The sequence below is a fragment of the Solanum dulcamara genome, chromosome 7 (genome assembly GCF_947179165.1).
Source record: "Solanum dulcamara chromosome 7, daSolDulc1.2, whole genome shotgun sequence".
Lineage (NCBI taxonomy): Eukaryota > Viridiplantae > Streptophyta > Magnoliopsida > Solanales > Solanaceae > Solanum > Solanum dulcamara.
The window spans coordinates 7337033-7355106 of record NC_077243.1 but is presented as its reverse complement, the minus strand read 5'-3'; the positions used below and the strand labels follow the sequence as shown (position 1 = coordinate 7355106).

The window sequence follows — 18074 nt, the reverse complement described above, 5'->3', positions numbered from 1 at the left end:
TTATGTCATTATCCCTTTTGTCCCTTATGGATGAATTTTAGTTTTTCTCATTGAATTCTTCTCAATCCTAAGTACATCCTACCCTTCAAGACCTCGTTGTGGGATTAACGAGGTTTGTTGTTGTTGTTGCCTCTCAAGTTAGTCATTTGATCACTCTCCTGTTTTGTCTTAGGTCACAACAAGAAACTTTTAACCTTAATAGTTTGTTAATTACATCTAGCTTTCTTCCATATTACAAAATCTACTTCCTTCACAGAACAAATTCCCAAATTGATTGGTCAAAATTTATAAATTTTCCAGTCTTGTTGAAGTCATTTTGTACCTTATATTCCAGACTGGTGCACTGTGATCAGCAAAGCAAATTAGCTGCAGATACAATAATAGCTGACAAAATTATTAAGTAGCTAATATTTTGCCCGTTTGAATTCAAGATTTTAGTTGCCCACCTTCCTCGTCACTGTCAACATCACAATCTCTCTCTGTATTCTCCTATGTGGTAGTTTAGAATTTATTAGTCATATCACTATCTACTAATAATATATTATTACATGTCTATTCAACTCAACTGTAATATATCAGAGTACAGTATTAAGAAGCTATATATAGCTTAGCTTCATTATATACACCTACCATATGCTTCCATGTGCATTAACCAACTTCAAATTGCTTTTACTTTTCTCATTATTTTCCCTTCCACCATACCAAAAAAAAACAAAAAACATTAAACTTAATTTTATACTTCTCATTTCTGGATACACATACAAAATTGAGCCCACAATTATGAATTATGATAGTGATAATTAACCAAATAATGGTGGTCGTGGTCCATACTTGGGTCCTTTTGACAGCTATGAAGAGCCCAAATATGTTGAGGATAGTGTAAATGAGATGTTTGTGGTTAGAATGAGGTAATACTTTTTAGGTGCCTTGTCCTTTATCAACCAACTTACTAATGAAGTTATTAGGTAACTAATTACAATCAACTTGTCTAAGCATGTGCTTTAGATTTGGAAATTTATTTTATGATTTGGATAGCTTAATTGCATTCATTTGTACCTTCCATCCAAAAAAAATTGTCTCATTTTTTTCTCTTCAATTGCCAAATAGCTGATTGAATTCACAATTTACTTTTTCTAGTCGATATTACATTGATTATACACAGTCGCACACACATGATGCATTTGCTGGCTATTTTTAGTTTTAAACAGCTAGATAAACGACTGTTTATGACAAATCCTTATTCTTCTTTTTTTTTTCTTTTGTTTTTTTAGTGATGTGTAACCACAAAAACCTTATTTACTCAACATTCATGGTCCCTAATGTCACGGGCACAATAACTTTGGGTTGTCAATTTTAAGCAACTAGTTGCTTTCACAATAACTACAAAATGTGATATATATACATGAATTACAATTTAATGAAAGTACCACAAATAGATAGAACTCTTTTGCTTACCTAATTGTATTGATTACATCTACATGAGTCATGACCCTTTTTTGATGACCTAAAAGGTAAACAAAATCTAGGGCTTTATAAAAAAGTCCATCTTGATGATAGACTATTCTACAAAAATTAGGTTTAGAAGTTTGGTATTCCGAAACAAAAAGCAAAAGCTAAGGTTTACTTTTACTTTAGAAATGATAAGCCTAAAGTTTATTAAATAGACTAACTTTTGCTTTCAAGAAATTTCATTTGTTGAAAAGAATTAATGAGTTAGTAGCCTTATTTTGTCTTTTCTTCTTTTCTTTGGAACTTGGAGGATAGGCTTTGCAAGATATATACCCCTTATGCCTGAGGTCTCGGACGATGAGAAAGTCAGAATTTTTAATAAAAGAATTTGAACGATAAAAAAATATATCTATGAGAAGTTTTTAAAATTCAATATTTACAATATATAAAAATAGATCTTGTATACACAGTGTGATTAATTATGAACCTCATATGTCATTGATTTTTGTCAGAGTTCTGAAAATGAAAAAAATTATAACGGACCGAGAGCGTTTTTCCTTGTATTTGAATTTAACCATGCGAATCTCAACTAGTTGGGACGCTAAAATAGATATTAAATATTGGAGGATGGAAATAAAAAAGATATTGAACATTAATGGGGCCTCTATTGCTCCTCACAAGTTTCACGATTTCATATTAATGATTAGATTGGATAAACTATGGATGGTTGAGCCCCAACTTTTGGTGAAAAAAATGATCTTACGCAACTCTATGCAATGATATGTCACTTTACACTAAGATTTTTTATATGTTATGTAAAAGTAGCTAGGATTGTGGGAGAAAAAGTTGGGCATAATGTAGCAATCAAAAGCATAGTAGAATTGAAAGAAATGTAGGTTAGAACATGACTAATATGATTGAGTTGTTATTGCCTAATAGAGTTAAATTAAAGGCACCTCACATGCATTTGGAATGGTTTCTTATTTCACGTTTTTGCATGTGCCTCTCACCTATTGTCCTTTGCTCAAACCACTCTGTCTCTTGTATAGACCTACACATCAAACATCATTTTATTTTTGTCTTCGTATATATTATAAAAGCATTTCGCCATAGATATTAGATCAGATTTTAAAAATTTATTTTTAAATATATCTTTGATCATGAAATTTGATTTTTAAATATTTTTAAATTCGTCAAAACTGAGTTGATCCAGTTTTTGAAATTTTCATTCGCAAAACTTCATAAAAAAAGAAAAAAACATGTCCAAATACAACTTCAAATTTTCAAACTTCGACTTCAAAATTTATGGCGAAATTAAATATTCACATTATTTCATCATGATGCGAAGTGCATAGGTCCTACTACTATTGTACATATTTATTTATGTATGCACAAAACTTGCTACATAGGGTTATGATTTCTCAAACTTTAATTTCTGGTCCTTAAAAGTTACTCCATTTGTCGTAAATTATATATTGCATTTTTTTTATATGATGTTTAAGAAAATATTAATTAGAAGGAGTTCTTTTTAACTATTTTATTCTTATTTATATGTTGTGTTTCTCTTTTACACACTATTGAAGAAAATATTAATTAGAAGGAGTTTTTAGCTATTTTACCCTCATTTATGTCTTATTAGTATAATTTCTCTTCATTATATATGTACTCTATGAAGGTGTTTTTAGTCTTCAAAAACAATTATTATTAAGGATAAAATAAAAAATAATAATTTAATCCTGTCTTAAACTTCTAAACTAACAAGGAGAAAACTATTTTTAAAATTCACCAAAGATAATTTGAGAGGAAGGAAGAGTATTATCTCCCATCTATTTTAAATGTCGTTTTAACTAAATAAATTTGGTCCAAAATAAGTATCAATTTTAGGGAGTTAAGAAGACATTAATAAATAAATAAATTTAAAATCTATCATTTTACTCTAGTAAGTGATTTATATAATATTCGAGAAAAATTATAAATATTTAAGGAGAGTAAAAAGTAATTTAATCAGTTAACCCTCATGATTAATGTTATTAAACAATTTTCGAAATAAGCCTGCAAAAATTTAAAGGACATTTAAATGGACAGAAGAGAATATTAATCTTGTTGAATGGTCATCATCAAACTTTGTCATTTATTCTTTCTTAAAACATACTTTTATATAGGAGTACTTCAGAATTCGAAAACATGATTTTCTAATTCATAATTCATCCAAACGTAAAACAATGAAATAAGCATGAAACTTTGGAGCCAAAGACCTTGTTGAACAATTGGGTGTGTGGGGTGGGTGGGTGGGGGTGGCTTACCTTTTTTTATTCTGTTTTAAAAAGAATTTCTGTTTTATAATTTACAAACTTTTTACTTTTAATATTTAATATGACATATTTAAGATTATGAGATTAAATAACATTTTGATATACTATATATATATATAAAAAAAAATAATTTAAAATCATAATTAAGATTCAAAAGTGTTTTCTTATTTCTTAAATTTCGTCCTCAGTCAAATTAAGACAAACAAATTAGAACAAAGGAGTATATATATTCTTTGGGGTGATTTTTTTTTTTTTTAAGAATGTCAATTGACATATAATTAAACTAGTAGAAGAAAAATGATTTGACCGTGATTTTGCACATCTGGCATGCATAACCATAATATGGTAGAAGAACTTAATATAATAGTATGATTGATCTGTTTTCTAATATACTGTGCTTAACAGTAGTCAACACGTACGTACGCCAATTGCTACCTATTAATTTCTTGTTTAAATTAAGTAAGATCTAATTAAGAATTTCCTATCTTTAATTTATGTGTTTGGTTTGACACAAAGTACGAAACAAGGTTTGTTGGGTGACATGGACCACAAATTTATTCTTTTCAAATTGTATTTTACTTAGGATCCATATGTATATTTATATCAATATCATAAAAATTGGGGAATTAATTAAAGGTAGTTGTAAAGTAAAGATGAAACAAGAAGGGGCTAATTATTTTTCACTACTATCAAGAAATGAGTGAAGCATTTTAAGTTTAACTATTATATTTCTTATCGTGTGAATTTCTTGGTTTCAAGACCACGTATGGAATGAATAATTTTTGTTACTCCAAAAAAAGGGAAAAACAAGAAAAGAAAAAAGAAGCAGCAAAACTTGAGAAAAAGAATGTCGTGGCAAAGCTAAAATCAATAGTAAAATAATCATGATTTGCATGCAACGTACGTAAGATGACATTTATATAAGCGTAAAAGATACTAATATGAATTGTGTGGTAGATAATTGACATCTTTTATTCTTAATTAAAAGTCTCAAATTCGAGTTCGTGGGAATACAAAAATTCTTGTTAGACTCATTTTAAGAAAAAGGTTCTGCAATTCATGAATTTGAATTTAATCGAGCCTCAATAATTGATAACAAACATTTTTAAAAAAAAAAACTTAAGCCTAAAAGATAACTTAAAGATATTATATAAGGCGTGCATGCAACGGAAAATCCCCATCGATTCTTTAGTTACATAGTCACCTACGTTGTAAGACTATCACATATATTTAGTTGAAGTGAACTTTTTCCCCTTGGAGTTTATATATATATATATGATATTTTGTGGTTTCGAATCAATTTATACATATATTAACTAATAATTCAAACATATGATCTGTTATTTCCTACCATCATATTTACCAAACAATTGTGTCCACTAAAATTTAAAGTGATAAAAATTATAAATTACTTAATTTTTATTGTAGTTAAAAGTAGTGGTTTAATTAGGCAGCGCATTAGGTGTTTGTACCCTTCTTCGCTAGACTAAAATATATTGTAAAGTTTTTGGACGTAATTTGATTCTTCCTCTCAAAGATACTGCTTCTATAATTGTATTAAAAAACTATTCAAGGATTCAGCTTTTCTTAATAGGGTCAAACAGCCAATAATTAGCCTTAACTTCATCATTAAATTGTGACTCATTAATTTGCATTTAGTTTGAATTTACACCCACACCTGTTCTAGCTAGCCTCTAAAATTGGTTCAGAATAATTGACGTTTCACAAAATTAAAAAGGTATTTAATTTTCTTTTTTTAAATTTAGCTTTGATACATCCTTATATCCCTGTGATAATTATGTTAACCTCATAAAGAAAAGAATAGAATATATATTTTAATTAAAAATCTTAATTTTTAAGAGTAAGTGAATGTCTAATTAATCCATATGTTCAGGCCTAAAACATTACTCCCTCTATTCAAATTAAAGAATTGTTAAAAAAGAAAAGAAATATTTTTTTAAAAATTAATTAAAAAGAAAAATAAATCAAACAAATTAAAATAAAAGAAATATGATAGAATATACAAAAATCTTTAAAAAAGGAAAATATAATATGGACCGATAAAATAGGCTAGCCACTTTTTAGTCCTATAATTGAAAAAAATCATTATCATGATTTAAATTTTAGAAATAAAACTCCATGAAAGTAATTATTATTTTTTATTAACATTGGCTGAAAAATGGCTATTTGTGGATTTATATAATTTTTCGGTTTGTTCACAAGGGTTCATACTAGAGGACGTGACAAATTACCTTGTAAAAACATAATCCATTCAAGTTTGGAGTTTGAGTGAGTTACTGATCCGTTAATTTATTTGTTCAGCCAATTAAAAACTGAGTTGATATATAATCTAAATTGATCAATAAAAAAATCTTGTCAAAATATTTTGAAAATGACAATTTCATTTATTTGATATATTATATATAACCATAATAAAGAATTTTTTTATAAGAGCAAATAAAATAATAAAAACTTAATAAAATTATGAACCATATTTTAACACAAAATATTTATTAAATTAATTCATTTTGACTCATCAGATTTGACACCCCTAGTTTATTCACAATATATCCAAACGTAAAGAACCCTTAAGTACCAACAAGATAATAAATGGCTTCATTAGTACCGGCCATCCATTTAATTCTGTGCCAGTTTGTGTAAACGCGTGCATTGTAGTCTTAGGCTGTCCTAATTAAACCATGATTAAGACATTGATATAAAAATGATTAATCATGATCTTAGGAAGAAAACTGGCCACTTTTTAATCTGGATTTCTGGCCATTTTCCTTTGTTTATTTCTATTAAAAAAATTCCTATGGAAATAAATAAAAAAAAAAACAAGCCAGTCTGCTCATTGTTTGTATAAGTTGACATTATATAATATGAATATTCTATATTGAAGATAGGTCTTAATTAGGGCTGTTCATAGTTTTGGTTAAAACCAAAACCAAACCGAAAATTTAACCAAACCGAATAAAAAAACCGATATTCAGTTTGGTTTGGTTTGGTTTGGTTTTAAATTTGAATAACCAATAATATTTGGTTTGGTTATGGTTATAGAAAAAAATAACCGAATAAATAACCGAACCAAACCGATAATTATATACTTAAAATTTATAATTATTTATATGTATAATATTAGTTTTTCATAAATAATTAAAGATATTTTATACCTTTTAATTATTAATTTAATATTAATATACTTATTTTTAAGGCCCAACAATTCAAATCCAACTCTCAAGCCCAATTATAAATTCTAATAAACACTAAACAGCGGTCCAAGTCCAACAATCCAAGCCCATTAGCCCAACTCTCAAGCCCAATTTTAAATCCTAAATTCTAAATCCTAAATTTCTAATAAGCACTTGAGCAGCAACATAAAGTAAAAGTTAAAACTTTAAAACCCTAGTATGTGTTTTCCTTTTACATTTTTGTTCCTCTCACGTTGGTTTCTCACAAAGTCACAAACTCACAAACTCGCAGTCATAGACTAACAGTGAAGGCTCAAGAGCAACCTCAACTCCTCAACCCTAAGTATAAGGTTGTCAAATTTTGAGAAGGTTTGTAAGGAGTTTTTCAAATTTTAAATTGATTTTAAGTTGTTTTCTTTCTTTTTTCCGAATGTTTAAGTTGTTTTCTTTTCTGTTTTGAACCTCCGTGGGTCGTGAGGAAAAAGGAGCTTCATAAGAATTTGAAGAATGTAGAGAGAGAATATTTGAATTATCTCGGCTAGTCATAAACCGAATAACCGAATCAAACCGAACCAAACCGACAATAACCAAACCCGTGGTTATTATTTTACTTGGTTTGGTTATGGTTTTAGATATTTAATAACCAATTAAATTGGTTTGGTTATGGTTTTAATCAATAACCGACCCAAACCGAACCATGAACATCCCTAGTCTTAATTACTCATAGAACTTTATTTTCTCAACTGGCATGTCTCACCAAACTACTAAGTATTAATTTGATTCTGGCCTTTCTGCATGTTTTGTTTCATATAATTAGAAGTTGAGAGTGAATTATTTTGCTTTGGTATCCAAATGACTAATTAACTGATAATGAGTAGATGGAGCGAATTGGCCGGTTCGATTCGGTTTTAGGTATTATTGGTTTGGTTTATCGATTTTTAATTATAAAATATGCTAAATCAATAACAAACCAATTAGATATTTTTTTTTATCGATTTTCAGTTTTTCGGTTTTGATCCTTAACGGTTCGGTTTTCGGTTTAACCAATAAGAAAATGCTCATAAAATAATTATATGACTTCTCCAACAATTTGGCGCGACAAGACAATAGTATAACTTTGTGGAATGCTCTTAAAATAGAAACAATAGTGACTAACATGAAAAGAACTCTACAAGTGCAGTACAAATAAAAGAATTAAGACAATAATGTGAATTGGAGGCTAAAGAACAAACGTAGTAACCAATAAGGTATTTATATTAATATTTAATATTTATTTAGGGGTAAAGTAGTAAATTAGTATTGTCTTAATGAGTTATCGGTTTACCCAATAACCCAATATTAAAATCCATTATCGAATCAATAACCCGATAATTTTTTTTATAAAACCATTAAAAACTCATTAACCTAATAACCAATAGCAATAACCCAATAACATTTTTTTTGATTCGATTTATTAATCAGTTCGATTTTTGCACATCCATAGATGGAGCTAGGTTAATAAGACTTCCTTATACAACCTAAATTGCAAACCATAATTTACTCTCTTCATTTTAATTTGTTTGTCTTACTTTATTTAGTCTAAGAATACCTCTTTGTTTGTTCAACAACTCTGTAATTTGTTCAAAAACTCTGTAATTATAACTTTTCATATGATGTGTTAAAAACTATATGATTAAATAATATTTTGGTACATTGATAATGATGTCACACATCGCATTGGAACAGCATAGATGAAATGGAGGCTTGCCTCTGGAGTCCTGTGTGATAAGAAGGTACCACCTAAACTTAAAGGTAAGTTCTATATAATAGTGGTTAAACCGGAGTTGTTATATATATGGAGTGGAGTGCTGGCCAGTCAAGAACTCGCATGTTCAGGTGCATGATAAGGATGCTAAGATGAATGTGTGGTCACGCTAAGAATGATGGGATTAGGAATGAGATTATACTAGAAGTGATGGGATTAGGAATGAGATTATTCGAGAGAAGGTGGGAGTGACAAGACGAGAGAAGCGAGACTGAGATGGTTTGGGCATGTGTAGAGGAGGAGTGTCGATGCACCAGTTAGGAGGTGTAAGCTGTTGGATTTGGGAGTTATGCGGAGGGATAAGGGTAGACCGAAAAAGTATTGGGGAGAGGTGATTAGACAGAATATGGCGCTACTCCATATCACCGAGGACATGACTTTAGATAGGAAAGAGTGGAGGTTGCAAATTAGGGTAAAAGGTTAGTAGGAATAGAAGGCTAGTAGATATAGAATGATGTCTTGCATTGTGACAGTTTAGAATTGGCCGTAGATCTAGGCGTGTCATTATAGTTGTGTTGTTATTGCATTTTGAGTATCATGTTATACTGCTATTTTTATTGTTCCTATCTTGTAGAATTTGCATCATTTTTTTCTGAACCGAGGGTCTTTCGGAAACAACCCCTCTATTTCCATGAGATAATAGTAAGGTCTGCGTACATTCTACCCTCACTAGACCCCGCTTGTGAGATTTCACTGAGTATGTTATTGTTGGTATATTTTATATATTTTTATTTAATACCATAAAATTTAAAAAAATTTCTTTATTGTTTTAAATTTCGTATCAAGTTAAAAATAAAGAAACAGTGAGGAGCAACAAACTTACCTTTTTCATTTTTGAATAGAAACTAAAATTTTCTTCCTGTTTATACGAGTTTACAACATATAAATATTCTTCAAAAGACTGCCCTTTCCTATTTCCCCCCCAAAAGGAAAAGAAATATTAAGGAAATGCAATCTCACCAGCCAAAGTAAATTGTTTGGTGGGTAAATTGTTGCTCCTCTCAAGGGCAAAGGGACCAGAAACAGTACACTTTTAACAATTGATTTAAGCATTTTGATAAGAAAATGCATGAACTAACTTAAATTAGCCATGATCTTATTAAAGAGACCAAAAAACTCACTTATGGCTACTTCACTCCCTTCAAAACTGGACATCTAAAATTTGAACAACATAATATATAGCTCAATATTAGATCAATCAAGAATTAAACTATGTCTACCTTATAATATCATGATACAAAATAAACTTTGAATCTAACTCAATAAATAAAAAACTAATTCATGAGTTGAATATTATCTAAAATCATATGAGAAGACCTATTTATAACTAATGTGAGACTGTGACAATATCAGACATTAGAGTTATTCAGTACATAAGAAATTCTTAATGCCAATTTGTGCTAACTGACCTTTAACACCATAATTGACACAAATTAGATTCATCATGTGAGCTAAATGGTGTTTAGAGATCAAATTTGTGAAAGCAAAATGAGGTTAATTTAGATCCATGAGCTGACAACATCACATGAAGATGCAGACAGATTTTAGACCCACCCCCATCCCCATGTAATTCAGTCCACATGGAAGAGGGAAGGTTAAGGCCTGCAAAACATATTCTCTCTCTCTCTCTCCTTCTCCATTTTCCCTCTACATCGATATACTAAATTACTAATTATGCTATTAGTATCAATCTTGATGACAGTACTATTTCTTTAATATTTTTTGCCAACTCTTCCTTCACAATCAACTCATTGGCAAGCACATGTACCTCTCTCTTTTCTCTCTCTAATACAATACTTGTTTCAATCTCTGGGTTGTTCTTGCTCCTCTTTTTTCTTCTCCAAGAAAACAACATTTAAATATAGATCTACAGTGGTAGCCCCTTTACAGTTCTTGCACTAATGCAGTGATATTATTCACTTTCTTGGGAACTGAAAGGTACTTTGTGATTTTCCCAAATTGATGTTAGCATTGCTTTTTGCTCAATTTTTTGGTTTTTTTTGGGTTCTTTGAGTTTTTCTGGTGCTTTCAAGAAAATCAATTGTAGTTTGGTCTTATATGCTGAAAAGAACTTGATTTGTTCTTGTGGGGTGTGTCAGTTCGTTCTTGTTTTCACTAGAAGAGGTTGAAACAAGAAATTTGAGCATCTTTGTGAAGTACTGGAGAAAACAAGTCCATTAGCTTGGTTTTCTGAAGTAAAAATCAAATCTTGGTTTTTCGGGGGTGTTGCTAAATGATGAAAACTGAAAAAATTTGATATATAGTAAGGTGAGTACCCTGCAAATTAGGTGAAAGAATGCTGCTGGAGATGATTTGCATTGTTTCATCAGTCTGAAGGCTTCTAATTTCCTAGCATTAGAGGCTCATGAAAGCTTAAGTTTCCTAGGAAAAGAGGGAAGTGGTGATGGTGCCTAGGAGAGGTTTTCCAGATTCTTCTTTGCTTTGTGTGGTGAGGAACTGACTCCAGCTGTGATTCTGAAGATATATTGACTTTGACTATCTAGAGATGAGTAATAATGCACTGATTGGCCTGTGAAAAAGTGAGTAATAGTTTAAAGAGGATTTGACTTTATAGGTTGTGTTTGCTGAAGAGGAAGGGAATACAACCATGGCTGCTAAACTTTTACATTCATTGACTGAAGACAATCAAGATCTGCAAAAGCAAATTGGATGTATGACAGGGATCTTGCAACTATTTGATCGCCAAAGTATGCTTGCTAATAGGCGCCTAATCGGCAACAGCCCCAGAAGGCTCACTTCTGGTAATATTTCATTGTGTCCAATTCTAATATATCATACAGGTTCATGATAGAATGTGTTTACTTTCTCTTATACCAACAACATTTGAATAGTGGTGTTTGCTTGTTTGTTGAAAATGTAAACCAATATTTCATCCTATTACTTGTGTTATCCTTTGATGAAGAGAAAAGTTTTTCTCTGTTTCATTGATGTTCTCATGTCAACACTTGAAACTTACCATCTGGCTCTCAAAATATCACAATTCCTGTCACACAGTCAATGGAAAATTTTGAGATATTGTACTTATATATAACAACTAGATGATATAACAAGGGGGTGCTTCAATTTTTCTAGGATTCTTCAATTGATTTTTTTTATGCATCATTTTGTAACATCATGTAAATCTGACTTCTTACAGGAAGCTCTCACTTTGGCAGTGGCACTTCTGAAAAAGAATACACTAGCACATATCAAAGATCACCAGCTATGGTAAGAGTTATTAGTGCTAACTTGCTATCTCTCCTCAGTCCTCTGTCTCTTTCTCGTTCAACTTTGAAAAGTATCAACATTTAAGCCCCGGTTGGGATATTTATATGGTCATTAACATCAAACAGTTCATCTTGAATGTGATTGACAAGGACATAGACACCACCGAATTTTATGTTTGCGTAGGAAGACTTCTGACTGATGTCTGATAACAACTTGGTTTCTTTTCTTCTTATAATTTTATCTAATTGTTGTAAATTTCTTTTCTTTTCTTAAACTTGAAGTGTAGGATTTAAGTCCACTTATTTCTTTTCCATCTCACCAAATCTGCGAGTGTTTAATGACTCTTGTATCTTTTCACAGCTGAATTTCTATAATATCATATCCTGAAAGCTTGACGGCACTGCTTTTCATTGCAGGAAAACCACACAAACAAGACTCTGCAAGATAAACAAAGATTGTCTACTGAATCGTCGAGACCATCATTCTCATCTTCTTCACGTTCGTCTTCCTTTTCTTCTATTGATTATAATAAAACAAGTCAACAAGAGCCTTCAGCTTTTGATCGACTAAGTTTTGCTGAAACTCCTTCAAGAGAACCAGCTGCAGGCCAATCAAATGCATCACCTCAATTTGGTAGGCAATCTCTTGACATTCGGGATGTGGTTAAGGGCTCTATGAATAGAGAAGCTCAGAGGTTTTCAGCTGGACCTGCAATGAAAGAAGAGGTAACAGAATTGATGTCAAAGCCCGGGGATTCCCCAAGGCCAGTGCAGGCTTTGAAAAACTTTGATGGGGCTTATGATTCGGGCCCAAATGGAAAGCAGAATTTGCCTGTTGATCTTAAGGAATCTCTCAGAGTTCTTGCTAAACTTAGGGAAGCACCTTGGTACTCAAGTGAACATAGGGAACTCACGAGATCATTATCATATCATTCAAAGGATACTTCTATATTATCAGTCTCAAAAGATGCTCCTCGGTTCTCATATGATGGGAGGGAAACAAATCCTGTACCATTTGAACAGCGAGACATTTCCAAATCCACTCTTAAGCTTAAAGAGCTACCAAGACTTTCCCTGGACAGTCGAGTTAGTCCAGTACGAAGCTTGAACTCAGAACCAAAATCTCACTTCTCCTCAAAATCTATGCAAAAGGATAGTGGTAATACCAATGCAAAGTCTCCAACCCTGCAGCAAGCATCTGGAACTCAGGCTCGTCCTCCTAGTGTTGTGGCAAAGCTAATGGGTCTTGAAACACTACCTGGTGCCATGTCATCAACTGACATTAAGACGGGGTTGAGCAAATCTTCACAAGTTGAAGAACCTGTTTCTTGGTCTTCAGAAGTATCTGATCCGTGCAAGCCTATCCGAACTTCTAATTCCTCTAAGAACCTGTGGAAAGAACCTACTTCTCCTCGGTGGAGAAACCCTGATATGGCTATGAAACCTATATCCAGGGTTCCCATTGAACCAGCACCCTGGAAGCAGCCTGATAGGACTCGAGTGTACGAGAAACCTATATCCAGGACAACAAAAGCTCCAGGAAAGCCTGCCCACCCCTTTCCTTCTGTTTACAGTGAGATAGAAAAGAGATGGAAGGATCTTGAATTCACCCATTCAGGCAAGGATCTAAGAGCTCTTAAACAGATATTGGAAGCAATGCAGGCAAAGGGCCTCCTTGAGACAGAAAAAGAGGAGCAGGATTCAAATTTTACTGGTCACAAAGAGCATCACCAGAAGCTTGCAAGTCCTGCACAGAGTGCAAAACTGGCAAACCAGAGAATGAGGCAGACTGATCAAGTGACTGCTCCAACAAAGAGAGGGATAAATTCTTCAAGGAATTTTGAATCCCCAATAGTGATCATGAAGCCAGCAAAATTAGTGGAAAAATCTGATATTCCGTCTTCTTCGATGATTCCACTTCATGGTGGTGACTCTGTCAGTAGAAAGGGTAATGCTACGAGCAGAACTGCTAAAGAACATCAACCTAGAACTAGTTATGGCAGCAGTCCAGTGAATCCCAATGAAGCAAGAAGAACTTCAAAACCTCCACAAATTTCAACAAGGTCCCAACAGGTTCCTAAAGAGAGCATCTCAGGCTCAATAAAGAGCTCAGGATCGATCAGCCCAAGATTACAACAGAATAGACTGGAGCTAGAGAAAAGATCTCGGCCGCCCACACCTCCATCTGATTCCAACAGATCGAGGAGACAGTCAAACAAGCAACATACAGAAGCTAGTTCCCCCGGTGGAAGACGAAGGTCAAGAATTTCAAACATTCAGCAACATGATGACCATGTGAGTGAGATCACTAGTGAATTAAGGAATTTGAGTTGCCATGGAAGTAAAATTTCTGGTCAATCCAACGGGAATGTGGTAGCAGATTCAAAAGTCGATTCTGAAGTCACTAGTTTCGAGCAGTCTCTTGAGGTGACAAGCAGCCCGAGTTCATCTATTGAAGCATCCAGTTACCTGAGATGCGACTTGGTAGAGAAGGTAAGAAGTTCCATTTATTTGTGCCATATATAGAGTACTTGAAGCATGCCATAACATGTTTGATTCTGTGATTTCCATTTCAGAAATCAATTCGGGTGCTCTCTGAGGATGAAATGTTAGCTGAACCTGCCCCAGAGTATCCAAGTCCGGTCTCGGTTCTTGATAATGCTCTATATATGGATGAATCACCCTCTCCTGTGAAGCATATTCCAAAAGTCATGAAAGGTGCTGCTTTCTCCTAGTATTTTTGTGAAGAAATTATAAGCACGTCTACATAAGCAAATATGAGTGGAAATAACAAATGAAACTAGCACCTTATTTGGATGACATGTTGAGGATATATTTGTAGATTTAGTGAGCTGAAAATAAACGTCTGATTAGGAATATTCACTTGGTAGTGATCCATCCATCGCCACACAAATAAGTGAATGCCAGCAGGATTTTAAATAATACAACAGGAAGATAAGTAGAAGGGAGACTAAATCTCTGAATAAAATAGGCCACGGACAGCCTAAGGAAAAATAGGAGTTAAGGAAGTCTTTTAGGACGTTGAAATGTGAGCAGGATCTCTCCAGAACAGAGAAAGCAAATGCACAAGCTTAGTTCCTTAGGAGTCTCAGACCCAACTAGAGCAAGAGACTATAATCTCTTTGAGAGAACAAAGTGAAACATGAATAGTAACATGTTAAGCTAAAAAGGCACTTACATCTATGTGTACATCTATATGGTCTTTATGTGCACTAATTTGTCAGTTCTGGCTTTTATCCTTTCATGTTCTGGTCACTTATGTCAGCTGGAACAACGGAAAATGGTATTAAACCTTAAAAAATGCTTCTCAATAGCACATCACAATTTTGGCACTGAAAAGAGCTTACTTGTTTAAGATCAGGCCATCCACGTTGGACACAAATTTATTCAATGCACTTGGATCTCCTTTGTTTTTCAAAATTAAACATATTGGAGTTCTATTCTAGTAAGAAAATAAAGATCAATTGCAAATATTTTAAAGCTGCTCAAATGAATATTATAGCCACATTCAGCAAGTAATATCAGATAGGAGTCTCTATTATGTTGTCAGAGTCCCTTGCCCTTCTAAAGACTAAAACAGTCCCGACTATTCAGGTCTCAGGATATATACACTGCTTAAGAAGTTGGATACTATTTGTTTGTCTCATTTCTTTTATTTTGTGACAGATGACAGCTGCAGCACTGCTGATAAATTTTCCAGTCCTCCACAGTGTGATCGATCTGATACACTTGTGATTGATGCCACCAGTTCTGGTCTCTCCTCAGAAATCAATAGAAAAAAGTTGCAAAACATTGAGAATTTAGTACAGAAGCTCAGGAGATTGAACTCCAACCATGATGAGGCTCGCACGGATTATATTGCGTCTCTCTGTGAGAACACAAACCCAGACCACAGATACATTTCAGAGATCTTATTGGCTTCAGGACTTCTTCTCAGGGATCTTGGATCGAGCCTAACAAGTTTCCAGTTCCATCCATCAGGTCATCCTATCAACCCTGAGCTGTTCCTAGTCTTGGAACAAACCAAGGCAAGCACTTTACTTAAGGAGGAATTCTGCAATGATAAGATGAGGCAGTCGAATCCGAAGGAAAAGATACGTAGGAAACTCATCTTTGATGTTGTTAATGAGAGTCTTGCTGGAAAATTGGTGCTAGTTGGACCTTCTTACGAGCCATGGTCGACGTCCCAGAAGCTAGCAAAGAGTACCTTGAATGCTCAAAGGCTTCTGAGGGACTTGTGCTCAGAGATAGAACAACTTCAAGCTAAACCATCAAAATGCAACATGGAAGATGAGGAAGATGAGTGGAAAAACATACTACTGGACGACGTGGTGCATCGTTCAGAGAGTTGGACAGTTTTCACAGGTGAGATATCGAGTGTAGTCCTGGACGTGGAGCGGATGATCTTTAAAGATTTAGTTGATGAGATAGTGAGAGGTGATGGTTCTGGTTTGAGAGCAAAACCAACTAGGCGTAGACAACTCTTTACAAAGTAGTCTCATTTCTACCATTCCATTCTTGACTTCTCTTTGTTTACGTTTTCACCTATTTATATTGAGTAGTAAAATAATTCAGGAATATTCAAATTGTGTCCTGGATCTATTGTAAAGAAAAAACTGTCAATTGTATTACCAACATACCTACCAGTTTATTATGATGTTACCAGCTAAATTAAACATCCCTGTAGTATGATTCATTTGCGCACACATTTTCTTCGTTTCAAAATCATAGACGATATATATAGTATTGGACAATTTTCATTTCATCAGTACAATCAAAATTTCTCCTACATTGAATTTTTTTTTCTCCTTATTTGGAATTAGGAATTCTTCGCATCTTTAGCGAACTTCCATTTTCTTAGAGACAATAAACATGTGTCTTCCAAAGTAAAAATTTGACCGCATGCATATATATATTTCTTTAGAGTTTAGAAGGTGTATCAAATTGAACGCTATTTTTGTATTTTCTTATCAAATGTACTACGATGGGCTCAATATATGCTTGTTTTTCTCTCTCAATTAATGTGATATTGAAAATTATTATTTTTATGTTTTTAAAATTTTAAAATTGATAATTATTATGATTTATACATTTTATGTTATTTTAATTAATACATATTATTTTTTTATTTTATGTCGCATCAAAATTTTATTTGTCTTTTAAATATTTTAGATTATTAATTATTGTGGTTTATAGTACCTTTCCAAATACTCAGTAAATTATAGACCACTTCAAATCTTTGTTTTCGAGAGGGATAATTTTTACATAAATATCAAATAATGTATGTTACTCTCTCTGTTCCAATTTATGTGGCACTGATAAAATTTCAAGAACTATTTAGATTTTGCTACAGTCCAACATAAATTTTTAAGTTGGTAATTATTGTGATTTATTATACCTTTTACATCATTTCAAATAATATATGTTACTTCCTCCGTCCCAATTTAAGTTGCTAATTATTATGATTTATAGTATTTTTTACATAAAAATTTAAAATTGCTAATTATTGTAATTTATAATACTTCGCACTTAATTTTATAATATATAACATATTCCAAAAGAGTAAAAAAAAATTAAAATTAAAAAAATACAAAAATGAATATAAATAGACACGTTAATAACCAGCTACCTGCTTCAAATAGCTGAAACAGGTAGGACAATCGAAAGTTGTTCAAGCAAAGAGCACGACCGGAAGATGCTGAGTTATTCTCATATATAAGAGTACAATAAGTACTAATACTAAAATACTTGATATGCATGGATTTCTTGTATTTTTGTGTTAGTTTGCTTTCTTATTTTTTGGCTTTAGATATTTTAAATTTAGCTCGTTAGATAAACGATTTTTATGGATATGATTTACGAGTTTAACTATTTAATTATAAAATAAAAGCAGATATACATATTCATATGTACTAATAGAAAGTAAATATTTCTTCATACATATTATCAATGTGCCTCACTAGCATAGTGGTGGTTCGTTTGCTTAAGGTCGCGATTTCGAATCCTCGCCGGGGGAACTATTAGCCTGTTTGGATTGATTTATTTTTAAGCCAATCCAAAAGGGCCTCTA

At 32.5% G+C, this 18074-nt stretch overlaps 1 protein-coding gene across 1 annotated transcript; it reads left to right on the top strand.

Annotated features, from left to right (window-relative positions):
• The first annotated feature begins 10138 nt into the window (after positions 1 to 10138).
• Positions 10139 to 16764, top strand: LOC129893889 (protein LONGIFOLIA 2). The gene is made up of 6 exons (XM_055969313.1): positions 10139 to 10694; positions 11332 to 11518; positions 11914 to 11984; positions 12401 to 14476; positions 14560 to 14701; positions 15671 to 16764. Exons 2-6 carry the CDS (start codon positions 11365 to 11367, stop codon positions 16498 to 16500), a joined length of 3273 nt encoding a protein of 1090 aa, XP_055825288.1. The 5' UTR covers positions 10139 to 10694; positions 11332 to 11364; the 3' UTR covers positions 16501 to 16764.
• Positions 16765 to 18074: the final 1310 nt, after the last annotated feature.

What these genes read in the sequence shown, in the direction of transcription:
- LOC129893889 (XM_055969313.1), top strand. Translation starts at nt 11,365, where the DNA reads ATGGCTGCTAAACTTTTACATTCATTGACTGAAGACAATCAAGATCTG. An exon ending in ATCAAAGATCACCAGCTATG is followed by an intron (nt 11,985 to 12,400) that starts GTAAGAGTTATT and finishes TTTTCATTGCAG; the next exon opens with GAAAACCACACAAACAAGAC. An exon ending in TATTCCAAAAGTCATGAAAG is followed by an intron (nt 14,702 to 15,670) that starts GTGCTGCTTTCT and finishes ATTTTGTGACAG; the next exon opens with ATGACAGCTGCAGCACTGCT.